We start from the raw sequence: 19,383 nt of genomic DNA on the forward strand, positions 1-19,383 counted from the left end.
CCCACCAGTCACACCCTTCCCATCCGCCCCCCAGTCACACCCTTCCCACCCGCCACACCCTTCCCACCTGCCACACCCTTCCCACCTGCCCCATCCGTCACACCCGTCCCATCCGTCCCACTCACGTTAGAAGTTCAGAATGAGAACGTGAAGGCCATATAGAAATAATTACGCTCAAATTGAATAATCAATCAACTAAATAATGAGGATTTCTATCAGCCTAATTGAGGTGTGGATTACATCTCATATTCCAACTTGTAAAACAAAGCTGCATGGGATTTCTCTTAATGCGACTCCATACAGCCAATGGCAATGTCTGCTAGGTATAATACCAGGAGCCGCTTGTGGATTTGACAGCTCTAACACAGTTATGTGGGTGTCGGCTAGTGCGAATATGATAGAATTTAGCCCTTAGTGTCATGGATACAAACAGCAGGCCTATGTGGATGAATGGCATGCAGAATTAGACATTTGGACTGCATGTCAAGAGCAAGTCAATAAGCTTATTGGCCACAATGTTGATCGGCATTGTCCCACACACTTTCTCAAACGTTGACAGACTGAAAACACTGGCTATGAATGAGGAGGTTGAGGTGGTGTGTGTATTTGTGTGGAAGTGATTGTGTTTGAGGAGTATGAAAGTGTAAAGTTAGTGTAAATTGTCTCCCTCCTTTGTAATCCAGTGGTTTCGTTATGTTATGTGATATTATCCTATCCCACTATGACTCAGCAGCTATGAAAACACCCACACACTACAAACACACACCCATAGTTTAGCCATATGCACAATTCAACTATGATTCTAAGCTGGTTTTACTAGTCTACAGTAGGGGCTCATAGAGCAGAAACACACACACACACACACACACACACACACACCACTAGAAGCAGTTGAACCGCGGTAATGGAACTCCAGCATAGTCTTACTGACAAACCTTTATGTGATTGTGTGTATATTCCCAGTGTACACTCCACATAGTGTACACTCAGACACTCCTGATAGTGGTCGACATGATGCATTACTTACAATCCATACTGAAATGAGTTCTCTCAGTGTACACTTACACACTGCACATAGTGTACACTTATATACTCCACATAGTGTACAGTCCTCTGCATTTATCCACCACTAGCCTTGGTCTATTCCTCCTCTGCCCTGTGTGGTCTGTGTCTCAGTGTCCTGCTTCAGCCGTGCGGTGAGGAAGGGGTTGAAGAAGAAGTCAAAGGCAAACTGCAGTGCCTCCTGGGCCGTGTGCCTCCAGTCGTGTTCTATCTTATACTGCCTGCCGCTGGGCACTCGGGCGTCCGCACACATCAGACAGTGGATGGCCTTCAGCTCAAACACAGGCCACTTGGAGCCCAAGCGTCCTTCTAGAACCGTACTGAACTCTACCAAGCTGCCAGCGCTCAGGTGCAGCAGCACTGGGCCAAACTCACTACTGGCCTTCAGGACGATGTCCTTGGTGGCGTCTTCGTCCTCTATGATGGTCCCGTTCTTACTCTTCCTCTCCAGGGGCATGCCCAATGTCACCTCGAACTTGTGGCGGTCGAAGTGCTTCACGTGGCACTCGTGCTTGGCCAGCTTTTTCAGTTTGCATAAGGGGTCTTCTGGAAGAGGTGCGGGAAGGGCCTGGTGAGGGGCAGTGGGGTCGGTGGTGTTTTCACAGAGGGGATAGGCCTCACCATAGAGACATCTCATCCAGTTCCCTACGGACACAGGAAGTAGGCCGATGATGGACTGGGCTCCGTTCTCGATGTCGGTAATGCGGGCGTATTTGAAGCGTCCTGTCCAGGTGACCCGGTGGCCCTCCAGGTGAGAACACAGGATCTGGGTTTGGGCCATGTTGTATTCCTTCCAGGCCTTGGGCCCACACAGGTTACTGTACTCCGGCCACGTCAGGGTGGAGTTATACACCTGTTCAACACACATTCACATTTGGTTCAACTTTATTTTGAGATTGTTAATGTATTCCATTTAATACTTTTAATACACTTACTGTATTCTTTATGTTGTTACATTTGAGCACTGTAAATAGCACTCTGATGTAAATAGCACTCTGCTGTAGATAGTACTCTGCTGTAGATAGTACTCTGTTGTAAATTGCACTCTGTTGTAAATAGCACTCTGTTGTAAATAGCACTCTGTTGTAAATAGCACTCTGTTGTAAATAGCAATCTGATGTAAATAATACTCTGTTGTAAATAATACTTTGCTGTAAATAATACTCTGCTGTAAATAATACTATCACTCTGCTGTAAATAATACTCTGCTGTAAATAGCACTCTGCTGTAAATAGAACTCTGCTGTAAATAATATTCTGCTGTAAATAGCATTCTGCTGTAAATAGCACTCTGCTGTAAATAATACTCTTCTGTAAATAGCACTCTGCTGTAAATAATACTCTGCTGTAAATAGCACTCTGCTGTAAATAATACTCTGCTGTAAATAGCACTCTGCTGTAAATAATACTCAGCTGTAAATAATACTAGCACTCTGCTGTAAATAATACTCTGCTGTAAATAGCACTCTGCTGTGAATAATACTCAGCTGTGAATAATACTATCACTCTGCTGTATATAATACTCTGCTGTAAATAGCACTCTGCTGTAAATAGCACTCTGCTGTAAATAATACTCTGCTGCCAGCAATTAGATCTGCTTCTGTCATTCTGTTGTTCTTTACTATGTAAATATGCTAGAACCTGTATTTTGTTTTAATTAGCGCTTTGGGCATAATGTAGCATAATGTAGTAAACTACTTCTTGTGATTACCTTCATGCCTTCTGAGCGGTAGACATACATCCAGCAGAACATCATCAAAGCACTTAGCCACACCAGGATGAGCTTCACCACGCTGCTCCGTGACAGGAACCGCGCCACCACCAGCGGGTTCAGGCTGAACCGCATCCACATCCGCAACACAAACGGGACCGCGCAAACAGTCAGAGTCACCAGCATCTTGGTGATCTCCAGAGCCATGAACCACTGGAGGACCTTGAAGAGCAACAGGGCCGCCAAGCCCAAGGTGAGGACAGGCAGTGCGAACAGGAAGAGGAGGTAGCCCGCACAGGTCCGAATCAGACCGATGGTGGAGGAGGAGTGGAGCAGGGCCAGGCAGAGCTCACACCAGACGAAGCAGACCATGTAGGGTACGAGGCAGAGGTAGGTGCCCCTGAAGCCCCTCCGCTGGGCCATGCGGAACAGCAGGTAGATCAGGTGCCCGTAGAGAAGACACGGCACGCCCACATTCAGCGCCACCATCTCCCCTAGCGGCACCGTCACAAACGTTGTGCCTAACACCCGCAGGAACCAGACACTGTCAGGTAATAGTTGTGTAAGGGCACAGACCCCCGATAAGACCTCTGTGAGCAGGGCGCGGCGGGCGAAGAGCTCAGCGGAGGCTTGGAGGCTGAGGAAGGAGGTGACGGTGAAGAACAGGGCCACGGTGGCCAGCTCGGAGCAGGGGATCCAGGTCTTGTCAGCCACAGGGAAGGAGAAGACCACGAAGACCACTGACAGCAGGAAGTAGAGGTAGGGCTCCAGGTGGGTCCAGCCGAAGTTAGTCTCAGCTTGCTCTAGGTCCAGGCCGGGCTCAAAACGTAACAGCAGTTCTGTAAGGGCCCGGAAGTTCTCCCACGCCTTGGAGTTCTGGAAGAACAACACCAACAGCTCTTTACACACTGAACACTCATTATACAATGGGTGGTTTGGAATTCCCATTGTTAGAGCCTCTCCTGCCCATGATATATGAGACAACATACACATGGCCACGTTCATATAAAGTGGCATCGTTTACATCGTTACCTAGCAACCCACTACCACTACTACTTTTAAAACTACCTGTAAGTCATCATTGAGTTCTGGAAGAACAACACCAACGGCTCTTTACAGATCAAGAACAACACCAACAGCTCTTTACAGAACAAGAACAACACCAACAGCTCTCTACAGAACAAGAACAACACCAACAGCTCTTTACAGAACAAGAACAACATCGACAGCTCTTTACAGACCAAGAACAACACCAACAGCTCTCTACAGAACAAGAACAACACCAACAGCTCTTTACAGAACAAGAACAACACCAACAGCTCTCTACAGAACAAGAACAACATCGACAGCTCTCTACAGAACAAGAACAACACCAACAGCTCTTTACAGACCAAGAACAACACCAACAGCTCTCTACAGAACAAGAACAACATCGACAGCTCTCTACAGAACAAGAACAACACCAACAGCTCTCTACAGAACAAGAACAACACCAACAGCTCTTTACAGAACAAGAACAACACCAACAGCTCTCTACAGAACAAGAACAACACCAACAGCTCTTTACAGAACAAGAACAACATCGACAGCTCTCTACAGAACAAGAACAAGAACAACAGCTCTCTACAGAACAAGAACAACACCAACAGCTCTTTACAGAACAAGAACAACACCAACAGCTCTTTACAGATCAAGAACAACACCGACAGCTCTTTACAGAACAAGAACAACACCGAAAGCTCTTTACAGAACAAGAACAACAGCTCTTTACAGATCAAGAACAACACCGACAGCTCTTTACAGAACAAGAACAACACCGACAGCTCTTTACAGAACAAGAACAACAGCTCTTTACAGATCAAGAACAACACCGACAACTCTTTACAGAACAAGAACAACACCGACAGCTCTTTACAGATCAAGAACAAGAACAACACCAACAGCTCTTTACACACTGAACACACACATCCTATAGCTGTCATGGAATAACTTTTTACATACTGTCATGGGATAACAGTTACATACTATAACCATTTTCATTCTGTTTTCCAAGAAAACACCAAAGGTCAAGTAATGAGAGTACTTGCTAGTTTGTTACAGGTTATCCTCTTTCAGTTCCTCTGCTCTATGGCCAGAGCTGTGTGAAGGGTATCCCACCTGGAAGACGCGCAGTGTGCAGATGACCATGGAGAACAAGGACAGGTAGAAGATGAGCAGGGGGATGAGAAAGATGAAGAAGTCGATGGTGAGGTTGCTGATGATGAAGAAGAAGATGAGAGCGTTGATGTGGTGCGTGGGGATGAGGGCACTGAGCCACTGCATGCCCGCCCGGGACGCCCAGTTAATCAGGTGCTCCTTGATCTCCAACAGGGCGTGTAGGGGGAACTTCAACACCTAGGGGAGAGGCAGTGGGGAAAGAAAGGGAAATGGAGAGGGAGTGACAGAGAGCGAGACAGAGAGACAGAGAGAGAGAGAGGGTAAATAGATGAGCAAGATAATTATATCTGTGTGTGAAGATGTTATGAACACATGCATTCCCAGAGAGATAAAAAGGTTCAGACCTTCTTGTGAAGGGGCAAGTCGTCTGGGTTCTTCACAGCTTCATCATCGTCATCGTCACCGCCGTCCCCAGCCATAGTGGGAGAGGGGGGGATGCCCTGAGCGTACTTCTTAGTGGTCTCTACAAAGTCATCCAGACCCACGTCATAGCAACTGGCTGCAGAGACACACACAGAGAGAGGTAGTCCTTACTCACTATTACATTACCTTTCCATTTGATTCTATAACACATAAACACACACCAACCTTTGCTGGTGACGAGGCTCTCCAGAACTCTCCTCTGTTTCTGCATGGAGCTGGATATGGGGCCCTGGGTGGCAGCGTCATCTTGGGATGGAGGAATTACAGAGAAACACAAAGTTGTGCACCGTTTGGTAACATGATGCCTCGCCGTCTTAGACTCCCAAATAGCAACATCCACAAAGGGGCAATAGCAGAGATTCTCTTGTTGTCTTCTCATTTGAGTTGAAAGTAAAGAAAAATCCCGTTTTGGTTGTCTCCCCTTGCTAGTTAGCTGGCTAACATAGCCAATAAGCTAGCTAGCCTTTTAGATTCCCACATCTCCATGTGAAATAATCCAATTTATAATGAAATAATATGCTCTGGTAAATATAATATTATTGTACTTGCCAGTGTAACCTACAACATTATCCCAGTTTGATATGCTGCTTGAATGTATTCGCTGTCATATCAGCTAAAAATAGAATGTAAACAAAAAGCAAATGGCTACAGCTGTTTTTACAGTAACAAAAATTGCCTAGAATCACATACTTGTCACTTCCAAACAAAGTACTTTTTGGGGGGGGATTCTAATAACGATACAATGTTGTTTGGTTTATTGTTTGAACCGATGCTGAGATTATAGTTGGTTATCAAAGCGAAATATAGTTCTTATTAGATGCAGCAGTCTAATGCCAAGCTCAATCAAAACAGAACAATTATGAAGTTGAAGTGATTGAGTGTATATTTGTGTCCATATACAGTACCAGTCAAAAGTCTGGACACACCTACTCATTCCAGGGTTTTTCGTTAGTAGTCACCTGGAATGCATTTCAATTAACAGGTGTGTCTTGTTAAAAGTTAATTTGTGGAATGTCTTTCCTTCTTAATGCATTTGAGCCAATCAGTTGTGTTGTGACGAGGTAGGGGTGGTATACAGAAGATAGCTGTATTTGTTAAAAGACCAAGTCCATATTATGGCAAGAACAGCTCCAATAAGCAGAGAAACAGTCCATCATTACATGAAGGTCAGTCAATCCGGAAAATTTCAAGAACTTTGAAAGTTTCTTCAAGTGCAGTCGCAAAAACCATCAAGCCCTATGATGAAACTGGCTCTCATGAGGACTGCCACGGGAAAGGAGGACCAAAGCTGTGTTTGGAATACCGATACTAACATATTGTATACTACATACTTAATGAGTATATACTACATACTATTAGTTCATTTTAGTATACTGTAAACGAACGGTATCCTTTCAGTTGAGCGTACTAGCTCGTCACCTGTCTACTGGAAGTTGATGCTGTTGCTATGCAACCTCTTGCTAGCTAGTTAGCATAACAAATTACATTTTACAACTTCGGATGTGTTCTTAAATTCAATTTGGAGTGCCAGAGTGCGCTCATAAATTCAGAGCGCTGTCAGATTGTCCGTTTGTAAATTCAGAGCACACACTGGGCGCTTGGGCGGAGGAGTTGGGTTGATTTGAGCATTCTGACCTAACAACGGCAGTCAAGCACCCAAGCTAACGTTGGCTAGCTTGCTAGCTACTTACAGACATAAATGAGACCACTCTGACCATTTTACTCGCCCTAGCAGAGATGGTTAGGCAGTTGTCATGTTATCTAGAGTGTTGGTGACTAACTGTGCTGCTGGCAACAATTTAATGACACTTTTTCCCCAGACGTTTACTGACATCGGCCACATTCAATGGGTGTTGAACGCTTGTAAATGCACTTGAGCTCCGGTACACTCAGACGAGTGCTCTGAAATCTGAGTAGATTGCTGGAGCGAATTTACGGAACCACCCGAATGTCCATTGAGAACGCACAACGACTTTTCCATTCAGCTAAGCTAAGAATGACGGGAATAATCAAGTCAACAAACGTTGGGTAGTTAGTTAGCCTATAGTTAATATACTGGCAAGTTTGATGTATAAGTAGTCAACTAACGTTAGGTAGCTAGCTAACATACCGGTACATACTGCTGTAATGATATGCTATGTGGTTCGTAAGGACAGTGTAGCTTTCAAATTGTCAGCCAACATAATGTGTAAGGTAACTTACACTTTCGTTTATTTCATTCCTCAACATTTTCTTAACATTTGTCATAATTAGTTAAAGCAATTAATTAGTTTGCTCCCTCGTACTTCGGCTGCATATTTTCCGCCATTTTCTTCAAATCTGAAAATGATGTGAAGCCATGCCCTTTTCCTGAAAAATTGCGTCATGGGCCCTAAAGTACGAAATAGTGTCCTCTGTATACTTCATATTTTAGTGAGTTTAGTACGACATCCAGACGCTTTTCGCATACAAACTATATGTATACTTTGACCAATAAGCATACGATATTCCTAATTCACATCACAAATACTACAGTTAGTGCTGTTAGTATGAGTATTCGAACACAGCTCCAGTGTTACCTCTGCTGCAGAGGATAAGTTCATTAGAGTTACCAGCCTCAGAAATTGCAGCCCAAATAAATGCTTCACAGAGTTCAAGTAACAGACATCTCAACATCAACTGTTCAGAGGAGACTGTGTGAATCAGGCCTTCAAGGTCGAATTACTGTAAAGAAACCACTACTAAAGGACACCAATGAGAAGAAGAGAATTGCTTGGGCCAAGAAACGAGCAATGGTGTAAATCTGTCCTTTGGTCTGATTAATCCAAATGTGAGATTTTTTGTTCCAACCCTCTTTGTGAGAACGGATGATCTCGGCATGTGTGGTTCCTACCGTGAAGCATGGAGGAGGAGGTGGGGGGGTGCTTTGCTGGTGACACTGTCTGTGATTTATTTAGAATTCAAGGCACACTTAACCAGCATAGCTACCACAGAATTCTTCAGCGATACGCCATCCCATCTGGTTTGGGCTTAGTGGGACTATCATTTGTTTTTCAACAGGTCAATGACCCAAAACACACCTCCAGGCTGTGTAAGAGAGTGATCGTGCTGCATCAGATGACCTGGCCTCCGCAATCACCCGACCTCAACCCAATTAAGATGGTTTGGGATGAGTTGGACCGCAGAGTGAAGGAAAAGCAGCCAACAAGTACTCAGCATATGTGTAAACTCCTTGAAGATTGTTGGAAAAGCATTCCAGGTGAAGCTGGTTGAGAAAATGGCAAGATTGTACAAAGCTGTCATCAAGGCAAAGAGTGGCTACTTTGAATAATCTAAAACATAAAACAGTTTTTTGGTTACTACATGATTCCATGTGGATTATTTCATAGTTTTGATGTCTTCACTATTTATCTACAATGTAGAAAATAGTAAAAATAAAGAAAAACCTTTGAATGAATGGGTGTGTCCAAACTTTTTACTGGTACTTTATGTCATGTCAGTGCTCAGTACAGTACCTGGCTCAGTGTTGACATGTTCCACGTTCTCGAGCATCTCAGACACTGCCACCCTTCTCTTCTTCTCTGGGTTGAGCTTCCAGTACATGACCAGAGCAGCCTTCCTCACTCCTCTCTCAAATCTGGTCTCAGTACACAGCTTCTTCACCTCCTCAAAGTTCTCTGACGTGATGCCTAATGGTAACCACAAACTCAACCTTAATGCCTCAAAATAAACGCTATGCACTGAAACAATCAGTTCAACATTCCCAATGACAGTTGACTCTTGATAGGTTCTTATCGTTTAAGTGCATACTCCATTTAATTGCACACTGTAATTTTTCAGATGCAATTCAAAAATATTATCTTGAATTGCTCTAGTTCGCCATACTGTTCCAGGGTGAAGTTTCCCCTAGGTACAGATCGAGGATCAGCTTCCCCTCCCCCAAATTGTAACCTTAACCATTAGTAGGGGGAAATGCTGAACTGGTCTAAGATCAGAGTCTAGGGGTAACTACACCCTACACCTAACCATGCTTCCTGTTAGTGGTTTAGGCCGCACCCCCTCACCTTTCCTGGTTGCTAGGCAGCGCTGTAGCATCTTGACTGCGTCCTTGCGGCCCTGTTTGGTGGCATGCACCAGCCAGCTCACTGCTGTACAGTTGTTCACCTCCTCATCTCTCTCCTCAGCTAGGGCCAAGTAGTACCGGCCCATCTACACACAGACACAATATATATCACCTACAATATGTGCACATTCAGTTAAACTTGCCAGATGTGGAATGATGCAAACAATTCTAATCGCACTAAATGAATCTGCAGTTCTGCCCACAATGACAATGGGTCCTTATGAAGACCCGTTGTAGTTCATATGTTAGGACTATTCATGTTTTCTCTGGTGGTCTCTCTGAGGTGGGCTATGGGTAATACTCACCCTACTCTGGGCTTTGGCATCTCCAGACTTGGCCCTCTCCTCCAGCTCCTCCACACTCAGCTCCTCCTCTGGCTCCTCTACACAGAGACACAACACCCATCTAGTCATCATGATGGTTATTGGCACAAGGTTATTACATGGTGACCGGCAGCATTGATACATACAGTAACAGATGTTGCATAGCATTTTAGGAACCAACAGATGCATACAGTATGACTTACCCGAACAGTAGCAGTCTTGAGCAGTAGTGTTATTCACTCTTCATAGACAGATGCTAACTGCTCACAACAACTGTCACTGAACAGAGCCCACTTGAGTAGCGCCCCCAGCCCCCCCAACAGACAGTCTCTCTAACCGTTACTGACACCTGTCCTTCTTCCTATCTCCAATACCGTTTGTGTATTTGTGAAGGAAACATCCATTCTTTTCAACATCAAATTCTCCAGCAACATCATCATCTGTTTTGGAGTCAAAGAGACAGCAGAAGATAAGTGTTTCAGATGACATCATCTGATGTGCATGATCGTGATTTTAAAGAACTATGAGTAGGCAAAGGTTGGTCAAATGTGTTTTAGAGCCCTTGTTATACTATCTGGGCTAAGTGAGGTCTTGCTGTACTGTATAAAGCTTCTAGAGGTGGTAAATCTGTGTTGTGTCACTAAGGAGCAGAGGGAACCGTCCGCATGTGATGTGCTTCTACATCCATCCTTCCCTTCCATGCCATCGATTCCTGGCAGCATTGTGGACCGAGCCCAGCCCTACGCCTCAACCCTAAAATAACAGTTTAATAATAACAGCTACTCCTCACCCCCTGGCACTGACACAACACCAACACGTTGATCAGAAATACGTGGTGTGGTTATTATTGTTGTCTGTGCTTTGGTGTGTTGTAATGTGTTGTGTTGTAATGTGTTGTAATGTGTTGTGTTGTAATGTGTTGTAATAAGTTGTGTTGTAATGTGTTGTGTTGTAATGTGTTGTAATAAGTTGTGTTGTAATGTGTTGTAATAAGTTGTGTTGTAATGTGTTGTAATAAGTTGTGTTGTAATGTGTTGTGTTGTAATGTGTTGTAATAAGTTGTGTTGTAATGTGTTGTAATAAGTTGTGTTGTAATGTGTTGTGTTGTAATAAGTTGTGTTGTAATGTGTTGTAATAAGTTGTGTTGTAATGTGTTGTAATAAGTTGTGTTGTAATGTGTTGTAATAAGTTGTGTTGTAATGTGTTGTGTTGTAATAAGTTGTGTTGTAATGTGTTGTGTTGTAATGTGTTGTGTTGTAATAAGTTGTGTTGTAATGTGTTGTTTTGTAATTTGGGTTGTAATAAGTTGTGTTGTAATAAGTTGTGTTGTAATGTGTTGTGTTGTAATGTGTTGTAATAAGTTGTGTTGTAATGTGTTGTAATAAGTTGTGTTGTAATGTGTTGTAATAAGTTGTGTTGTAATGTGTTGTAATAAGTTGTGTTGTAATGTGTTGTGTTGTAATGTGTTGTAATAAGTTGTGTTGTAATGTGTTGTAATAAGTTGTGTTGTAATGTGTTGTGTTGTAATAAGTTGTGTTGTAATGTGTTGTAATAAGTTGTGTTGTAATGTGTTGTAATAAGTTGTGTTGTAATGTGTTGTAATAAGTTGTGTTGTAATGTGTTGTGTTGTAATGTGTTGTGTTGTAATGTGTTGTGTTGTAATGTGTTGTGTTGTAATAAGTTGTGTTGTAATGTGTTGTAATAAGTTGTGTTGTAATAAGTTGTGTTGTAATGTGTTGTGTTGTAATAAGTTGTGTTGTAATGTGTTGTAATGTGTTGTGTTGTAATGTGTTGTAATAAGTTGTGTTGTAATGTGTTGTAATATGTTGTGTTGTAATGTGTTGTGTTGTAATAAGTTGTGTTGTAATTTGTGTTGTAATAAGTTGTGTTGTAATGTGTTGTAATAAGTTGTGTTGTAATGTGTTGTAATAAGTTGTGTTGTAATGTGTTGTGATGTGTTGTGTTGTGTTGTAATGTGTTGTGTTGTAATGTGTTGTGTTGTAATGTGTTGTGTTGTAATGTGTTGTAATGTGTTGTGTTGTGTTGTAATGTGTTGTGTTGTAATGTGTTGTAATAAGTTGTGTTGTAATGTGTTGTAATACGTTGTGTTGTAATGTGTTGTATTGTGTTGTGTTGTGTTGTAATGTGTTGTGTTGTAATGTGTTGTGTTGTAATGTGTTGTAATGTGTTGTGTTGTAATGTGTTGTAATGTGTTGTGTTGTGTTGTAATGTGTTGTGTTGTAATGTGTTGTAATAAGTTGTGTTGTGTTGTGTTGTGTGTGTGTGTCTCTTTGGCTGTACTCACCTGGCTGAGCTACTGAAGCCTGTCGTAGAGGGGCAGTAGGGGGGCTGACCGGGGTATCTCCAGCAGCACCAGCCCCCCTCCTCTCCTCAGCTGACCGGCTGGCAGCATTGAGCTGGGATCGTCCTGCCTGGGGGACAGGCCTGATGGGCTGCCGCAGGGGGGAGGCAGGAGGGGTGGAGAGGGAGGGCGAGGAAGGAGAGAGAGGGGGACCAGGATGAGAAGAGGAGGAAGATGAGACCGGAGAGGTCGGGACGGATGAGGTGGATATAGGCAGGGTCAAGGTGGGTCTAGTGCCTTGGGTAGATTTAGGGGTAGCTGGGGGAGGGGAGGTGGGGCCAGGTTTCAGGGTGGTTGGGGTGCTGGGGGGTGATGGTTCCATGTCTGTAAGACAGAAGAGGATATAAAATAGTTTAAACTCGGCCTGGTGTAAATAACGTTTAACTTTTATAGATGGAGCTTGGACCAGGACACCTGGTGCAGTGACACAGCTGCAGCAGAGCGGCCAGGGGAGAGGAGAGAGAGAGAGTGGCCGCATTGTCAATGTGAGGAGGACACCTGGTGCAGTGACACAACAGCTGCAGCAGAGCGGCCAGGGGAGAGGAGAGAGAGAGTGGCCGCATTGTCAATGTGAGGAGGACACCTGGTGCAGTGACACAGCTGCAGCAGAGCGGCCAGGGGAGAGGAGAGAGAGAGTGGCCGCATTGTCAATGTGAGGAGGACACCTGGTGCAGTGACACAACAGCTGCAGCAGAGCGGCCAGGGGAGAGGAGAGAGAGAGAGTGGCCGCATTGTCAATGTGAGGAGGACACCTGGTGCAGTGACACAACAGATGCAGCAGAGCGGCCAGGGGAGAGGAGAGAGAGAGTGGCCGCATTGTCAATGTGAGGAGGACACCTGGTGCAGTGACACAACAGCTGCAGCAGAGCGGCCAGGGGAGAGGAGAGAGATAGGTACACCTATAGCTCATCTCTTGGCAGTAGTACTGTAGACTACTTTATCACTGACCTCAACCCAGAATCTCTCAGAGCGTTCACAGTCAGTCCACTAACACCCCTATCAGACCACAGCAAAATCACAGTCTACTTAAACAGAGCAATACTCAACCACGAGGCATCAAAGCCAAAGGAACTGAGTAACATTAAGAAATGCTATAGGTGGAAGGAATGCAGTTTGGAAACCTACCAAAAAACAATTAGGCAACAACAAATTCAATCCCTTTTAGACAATTTCCTGGGTAAAACGTTCCACTGTAATAGTGAAGGTGTAAACTTGGCAGTAGAAAATCTTAACAGTATATTTGACCTCTCAGCTTCCCTATCAAATCTAAAAATCTCAAATAGAAAACCGAAGAAAATTAACAATAATGACAAATGGTTTGATGAGGAATGCAAAAATCTAAGAAAGAAATTGAGAAACCTGTCCAACCAAAAACATAGAGACCCGGAAAACCTGAGTCTACGCCTTCACTATGGTGAATCACTAAAACAATACAGAAATACACTACGGAAAAGAAGGAACAGCATGTCAGAAATCAGCTCAATGCAATTGAAGAATCCATAGACTCTAACCACTTCTGGGAAAATTGGAAAACACTAAACAAACAACAACACGAAGAATTATCTATCCAAAATGGAGATGTCTGGGTAAACCACTTCTCAATCTTTTTGGTTCTATAACAAAGAACAAAGAGCAAAAACATATACATGATCAACTACAGATCTTAGAATCAACTATTAAAGACTACCAGAACCCACTGGATTCTCCAATTACATTGAATGAGTTACAGGACAAAATAAAAACCCTCCAACCCAAAAAGGCCTGTGGTGTCGATGGTATCCTCAATGAAATGATCAAATATACAGACAACAAATTCCAACTGGCTATACTAAAACTCTTTAACATCATACTTAGCTCTGGCATCTTCCCCAATATTTGGAACCAAGGACTGATCACCCCAATCCACAAAAGTGGAGACAAATTTGACCCCAATAACTACCGTGGAATATGTGTCAACAGTAACCTTGGGAAAATCCTCTGCATTATTATTAACAGCAGACTCGTACATTTCCTCAATGAAAACAATGTACTGAGCAAATGTCAAATTGGCTTTTACCAAATTACTGCAACAGACCATGTATTCACCCTGCACACCTTAATTGACAACCAAACAAACCAAAACAAAGGCAAAGTCTTCTCATGCTTTGTTGATTTCAAAAAAGCCTTCGACTCAATTTGGCATGAGGGTCTGCTATACAAACTGATGGAAAGTGGTGTTGGGGGTAAAACATATGACATTATAAAATCCATGTACACAAACAACAAGTGTGCGGTTAAAATTGGCAAAAAACACACACATTTCTTCACACAGGGTCGTGGGGTTAGACAGGGATGCAGCTTAAGCCCCACCCTCTTCAACATATATATCAACGAATTGGCGCGGGCACTAGAAAAGTCTGCAGCACCCGGCCTCCCCCTGCTAGAATCCGAAGTCAAATGTCTGCTGATGATCTGGTGCTTCTGTCACCAACCAAGGAGGGCCTACAGCAGCACCTAGATCTTATGCACAGATTCTGTCAGACCTGGGCCCTGACAGTAAATCTCAGTAAGACCAAAATAATGGTGTTCCAAAAAGGTCCAGTCACCAGGACCACAAATACAAATTCCATCTCGACACTGTTGCCCTAGAGCACACAAAAACTATACATACCTTGGCCTAAACATCAGCGCCACAGGTAACTTCCACAAAGGTGTGAACGATCTGAGAGACAAGGCAAGAAGGGCATTCTATGCCATCAAAAGAAACATAAATTTCAACATACCAATTAGGATTTGGCTAAAAATACTTGAATCAGTCATAGAGCCCATTGCCCTTTATGGTTGTGAGGTCTGGGGTCCGCTCACCAACCAAGACTTAACAAAATGGGACAAACACCAAATTGAGACTCTGCACGTAGAATTCTGCAAAAATATCCTCCGTGTACAACGTAAAACACCAAATAATGCATGCAGAGCAGAATTAGGCCGATACCCACTAATTATCAAAATCCAGAAAAGAGCCATTAAATTCTACAACCACCTAAAAGGAAGGATTCACAAACCTTCCATAACAAAGCCACCACAAACAGAGAGATGAACCTGGAGAAGAGTCCCCTAAGCAAACTGGTCCTGGGGCTCTGTTCACAAACACAAACACACCCTACAGAGCCCCAGGACAACAGCACAATTAGACCCAACCAAATCATGAGAAAACAAAAAGATAATTACTTAACACATTGGAAAGAATTAACAAAAAAACAGAGCAAACTAGAATGCTATTTGGCCCTACACAGAGAGTACACAGCGGCAGAATACCTGACCACTGTGACTGACCCAAAATTAAGGAAAGCTTTGACTATGTACAGACTCAGTGAGCATAGCCTTGCTATTGAGAAAGGCCGCCGTAGGCAGACATGGCTCTCAAGAGAAGACAGGCTATGTGCTCACTGCCCACAAAATGAGGTGGAAACTGAGCTGCACTTCCTAACCTCCTGCCCAATGTATGACCATATTAGAGAGACATATTTCCCCCAGATCACACAGATCCACAAAGAATTCGAAAACATATCCAATTTTGAAAAACTCCCATACCTACTGGGTGAAATTCCACAGTGTGCCATCACAGCAGCAAGATTTGTGACCTGTTGCCACGAGAAAAGGGCAACCAGTGAAGAACAAACACCATTGTAAATACAACCCATATTTATGCTTATTTATTTTATCTTGTGTCCTTTAATTATTTGTACATTGTGTATGTATATATATATATATATATATATATGTATATATATATATATATATGTATATATGTATATATATATATATATATGTATATATGTATATATATATATATATGTATATATATATATGTATATATGTATATATGTATATATATATATATATATATATATGTATATATATATATATATATATATATATATATGTATATATGTATATATGTATATATATATATATATATATATATATATATATATATATATATATATATATATATATATATATATGTATATATATATATATATATAATATGACATTTGTAATGTCTTTACTGTTTTGAAACTGTTGTATGTGTAATGTTTACTGTTAATTTTTGTTGTTTTTCACTTTATATATTCACTTTGTATGTTGTCTACCTCACTTGCTTTGGGAATGTTAACACATGTTTCCCATGCCAATAAAGCCCTTGAATTGAATTGAATTGAATTGAGTGGCCGCATTGTCAATGTGAGGAGGACACCTGGTGCAGTGACACAACAGCTGCAGCAGAGCGGCCAGGGGAGAGGAGAGAGAGAGTGGCCGCATTGTCAATGTGAGGAGGACACCTGGTGCAGTGACACAACAGCTGCAGCAGAGCGGCCAGGGGAGAGGAGAGAGAGAGTGGCCGCATTGTCAATGTGAGGAGGACACCTGGTGCAGTGACACAACAGCTGCAGCAGAGCGGCCAGGGGAGAGGAGAGAGAGAGTGGCCGCATTGTCAATGTGAGGAGGACACCTGGTGCAGTGACACAACAGCTGCAGCAGAGCGGCCAGGGGAGAGGAGAGAGAGAGTGGCCGCATTGTCAATGTGAGGAGGACACCTGGTGCAGTGACACAACAGCTGCAGCAGAGCGGCCAGGGGAGAGGAGAGAGAGAGTGGCCGCATTGTCAATGTGAGGAGGACACCTGGTGCAGTGACACAACAGCTGCATGACACACTCCGCTCTTCTGCTCCAATCATTTAACTCTCACTGTCTAAGGGAGCCCATAGCTTCCCTTCAGGGCAGAGTGCTAAGATATGTCTCTCAACCCCAAAACATAGCTCTGTGTCAGTTTCACTGCCTTACTTGTCCCGGAAATTGCCATATGGTCCAAGTTCAGCTATCCCAGCCAAACTCTAACCAATAAATTGCCTAAACACCATTCCTACTTCAGACAGCATGAAGATGCTAGCACAATAACAGGAGGTGACAAGCTGGTTGGCATGCAAGAGCTTGAGTGACCATGAAGTGCTTTGCTGCAGTGCTGGGGATCTCCCCCAAGCCAATGAGTCCACCAGTAGGAAAGTCATTCAATAACATAGCTAATATGACACAGGTGAAGCAATGTCTTAGAATGCATTATTCAAAGTTGGTGACCAGTTTAAAATCTAGTGGAAAACACAATAATATATTATACAAATATGCATTTAGCAAATGTGTTTATCTATAGCGCCTTATGCAGACACTCGTTTTAAAATCTATTCTTCTGTCAACGACAAAGGAACCATAAATATGACCACGAGCTGGCAGTTCTGACTATGGTACAACCAGTGGTGGAAAATGATTTGGTTTTAAATATAATTAAGTGTCAAAAGTAAAAGTATAAATGATTTCACATTCCTTATATTAAGCAAACCAGATGGCACAATTGTTTTACATGTACTTTTTTACAGATAGCCAGTGGCACACCAACACTCGGACATCATTTACAAACAAAGCATTTGTGTTAGTGAGTCAGTCAGATAAAGAGGCAGTAGATGACCAGGGATGTTCTCTTGATAAGTGAGTGAATTGGACGATTTTCCTGTACTGCTAAGCATTCCAAATGTAACGAGTACATTTGGGTGTCAGGGAAAATCTATGTAAAAAATTACATTATTTTATTCAGGAATGTAGGGGGAGTAAACGTAAATATTTTCAAATATTGTAATATTAATGTAAAGTACAGATACCCCCAGAAACTACTTAAGTAGTACTTTAATTTTTTATTTACAACACTGAGTACAGCATGTCCAAAACAAAAATGTCAGCGTTATTATCTTACCTTTGCAGTCAAAGACTCAATCGGTGTTTCGTCTAGTCGATAAGACTCTGTTAGAAATGTCCAGTTTAAGTTGTTCAGGTCCTCATCACCTCACTTTTGACAACCCTGTTCCACAAGCGCATCTGTGATCAAACTCTACTTATATGGATGAGGGAACTCCTTCAGCTCTACAGACATAATAAACGCCCACTTTCTACTCCGCCTATGATTGGACGTTGTCATTGACTCATTCGGTATCTCTTAATTTCATTGGCTAACAGATACAAGATGTCGAAACCATTTCCCGAGCTTTCTCTTTCAGCCATCATCAGTAGATAATCGAAATGCCTGTGGTTCAGAGAATACAGTAATATTTTCGTGGTTTGTTGTGCCATAGCCTACATGCATCGATAAGCACCAAACCTCATACGTTCTGTTACGCTTAAAATTGGGAATGCTTCAGTCACACCATGTCACAAGAATTTACATTGTAAATTAATGTCCAGAGTCTTTCTCTTTTCATGTAAACGTTCCACTCAAATTTGCATAGCTCCTACCTCCCTGGTCGATTGCTCTTCCTGGTTACATCATTTGTTGTGGCTGTCTCCTTGGTCGCAGGTCTAAGTGCATTTCTAATATCCCGCAATAAACCTTGAGCTGCGGCTGAGCCCGGCGACATTCGCAGAGGTATCTCCTATCTCCCTCCACGGGTTCGCTCTCGTCCCGGTCCTATCTCCCTCCACGGGTTCGCTCTCGTCCCGGTGCCCAGCTTGGGGGCGGGGGGTGAACCGGGAAGCTGCGACATTGTACCTGGCTCTGGAGTGATACAGGTGTTGTGCCGAAAATCTCCCCCCTGACAGAATTTCCCCCCCTCTTCTAATTTCCTTAATTTTGTGACTAGAGTCAAATAATTTATGTGGCACACATCAGAGTAAAACACTTTGTATAGAACAAACTGCAACCGAAATGAACTATTAATGTATGTGCGTTATTAAACATAGAGGGAGTAAAATGTTGGTAAGCAATAAACATTTCGGAACACCTATGGCTGAATTATTATCCTTACACTTTCAAAAATACTAGTCGAATAAGGCATGGGAGAGATGACGAATTTTGTCAAAGAGATTTATGTATAGACTAATACAAATCAGTAGCGGATTTAGGTACGGGCGACATGGGCAACCGTCCAGGGCGGGCGCGGGTTCTGAAAGGGGGGTTCGCCCAGGGCGCCACATTGAAACAAATAGCCAAACCGAAAACTGCAGACAAAAATGTTTTTTTGTTTGTTACTAAGATCAGTGAAACGTAGGCTAAACAGACAACAGAGTGAAGAGCAGAAATCTCAACTAGCAAGCAAGTCGCAGCAATGAAGCACGCGCAGGGGGGAGATTTTCGGCACAACACCGGCCGAGGGTGGGACAACA

At 43.0% G+C, this 19,383-nt stretch overlaps 1 protein-coding gene across 2 annotated transcripts; it reads right to left on the reverse strand.

The window, feature by feature from the left end:
- Positions 1-93: 93 nt before the first annotated feature.
- On the reverse strand, positions 94-18,661 carry LOC118363394 (wolframin-like). 2 transcript variants are annotated; one of them, XM_035744215.2, is made up of 10 exons: positions 18,517-18,661; positions 12,143-12,523; positions 9,820-9,896; positions 9,456-9,600; positions 8,907-9,080; positions 5,578-5,658; positions 5,334-5,488; positions 4,930-5,166; positions 2,773-3,648; positions 94-1,915 (listed from the first exon to the last, which is right to left on the reverse strand). In XM_035744215.2, the coding sequence occupies exons 2-10, from the start codon at positions 12,519-12,521 to the stop codon at positions 1,130-1,132; spliced, it is 2,910 nt and encodes a 969-aa protein (XP_035600108.2). In that variant the 5' UTR covers positions 12,522-12,523; positions 18,517-18,661; the 3' UTR covers positions 94-1,129. The 2 variants fall into 2 exon arrangements, with proteins under 2 accessions (XP_035600108.2, XP_035600107.2); XM_035744214.2 differs by lacking the exon at positions 18,517-18,661 and adding an exon at positions 17,981-18,119.
- Between the last annotated feature and the right edge of the window lie 722 nt (positions 18,662-19,383).

The sequence above is a fragment of the Oncorhynchus keta genome, chromosome 30, assembly GCF_023373465.1.
Source record: "Oncorhynchus keta strain PuntledgeMale-10-30-2019 chromosome 30, Oket_V2, whole genome shotgun sequence".
Classification (NCBI taxonomy): domain Eukaryota; kingdom Metazoa; phylum Chordata; class Actinopteri; order Salmoniformes; family Salmonidae; genus Oncorhynchus; species Oncorhynchus keta.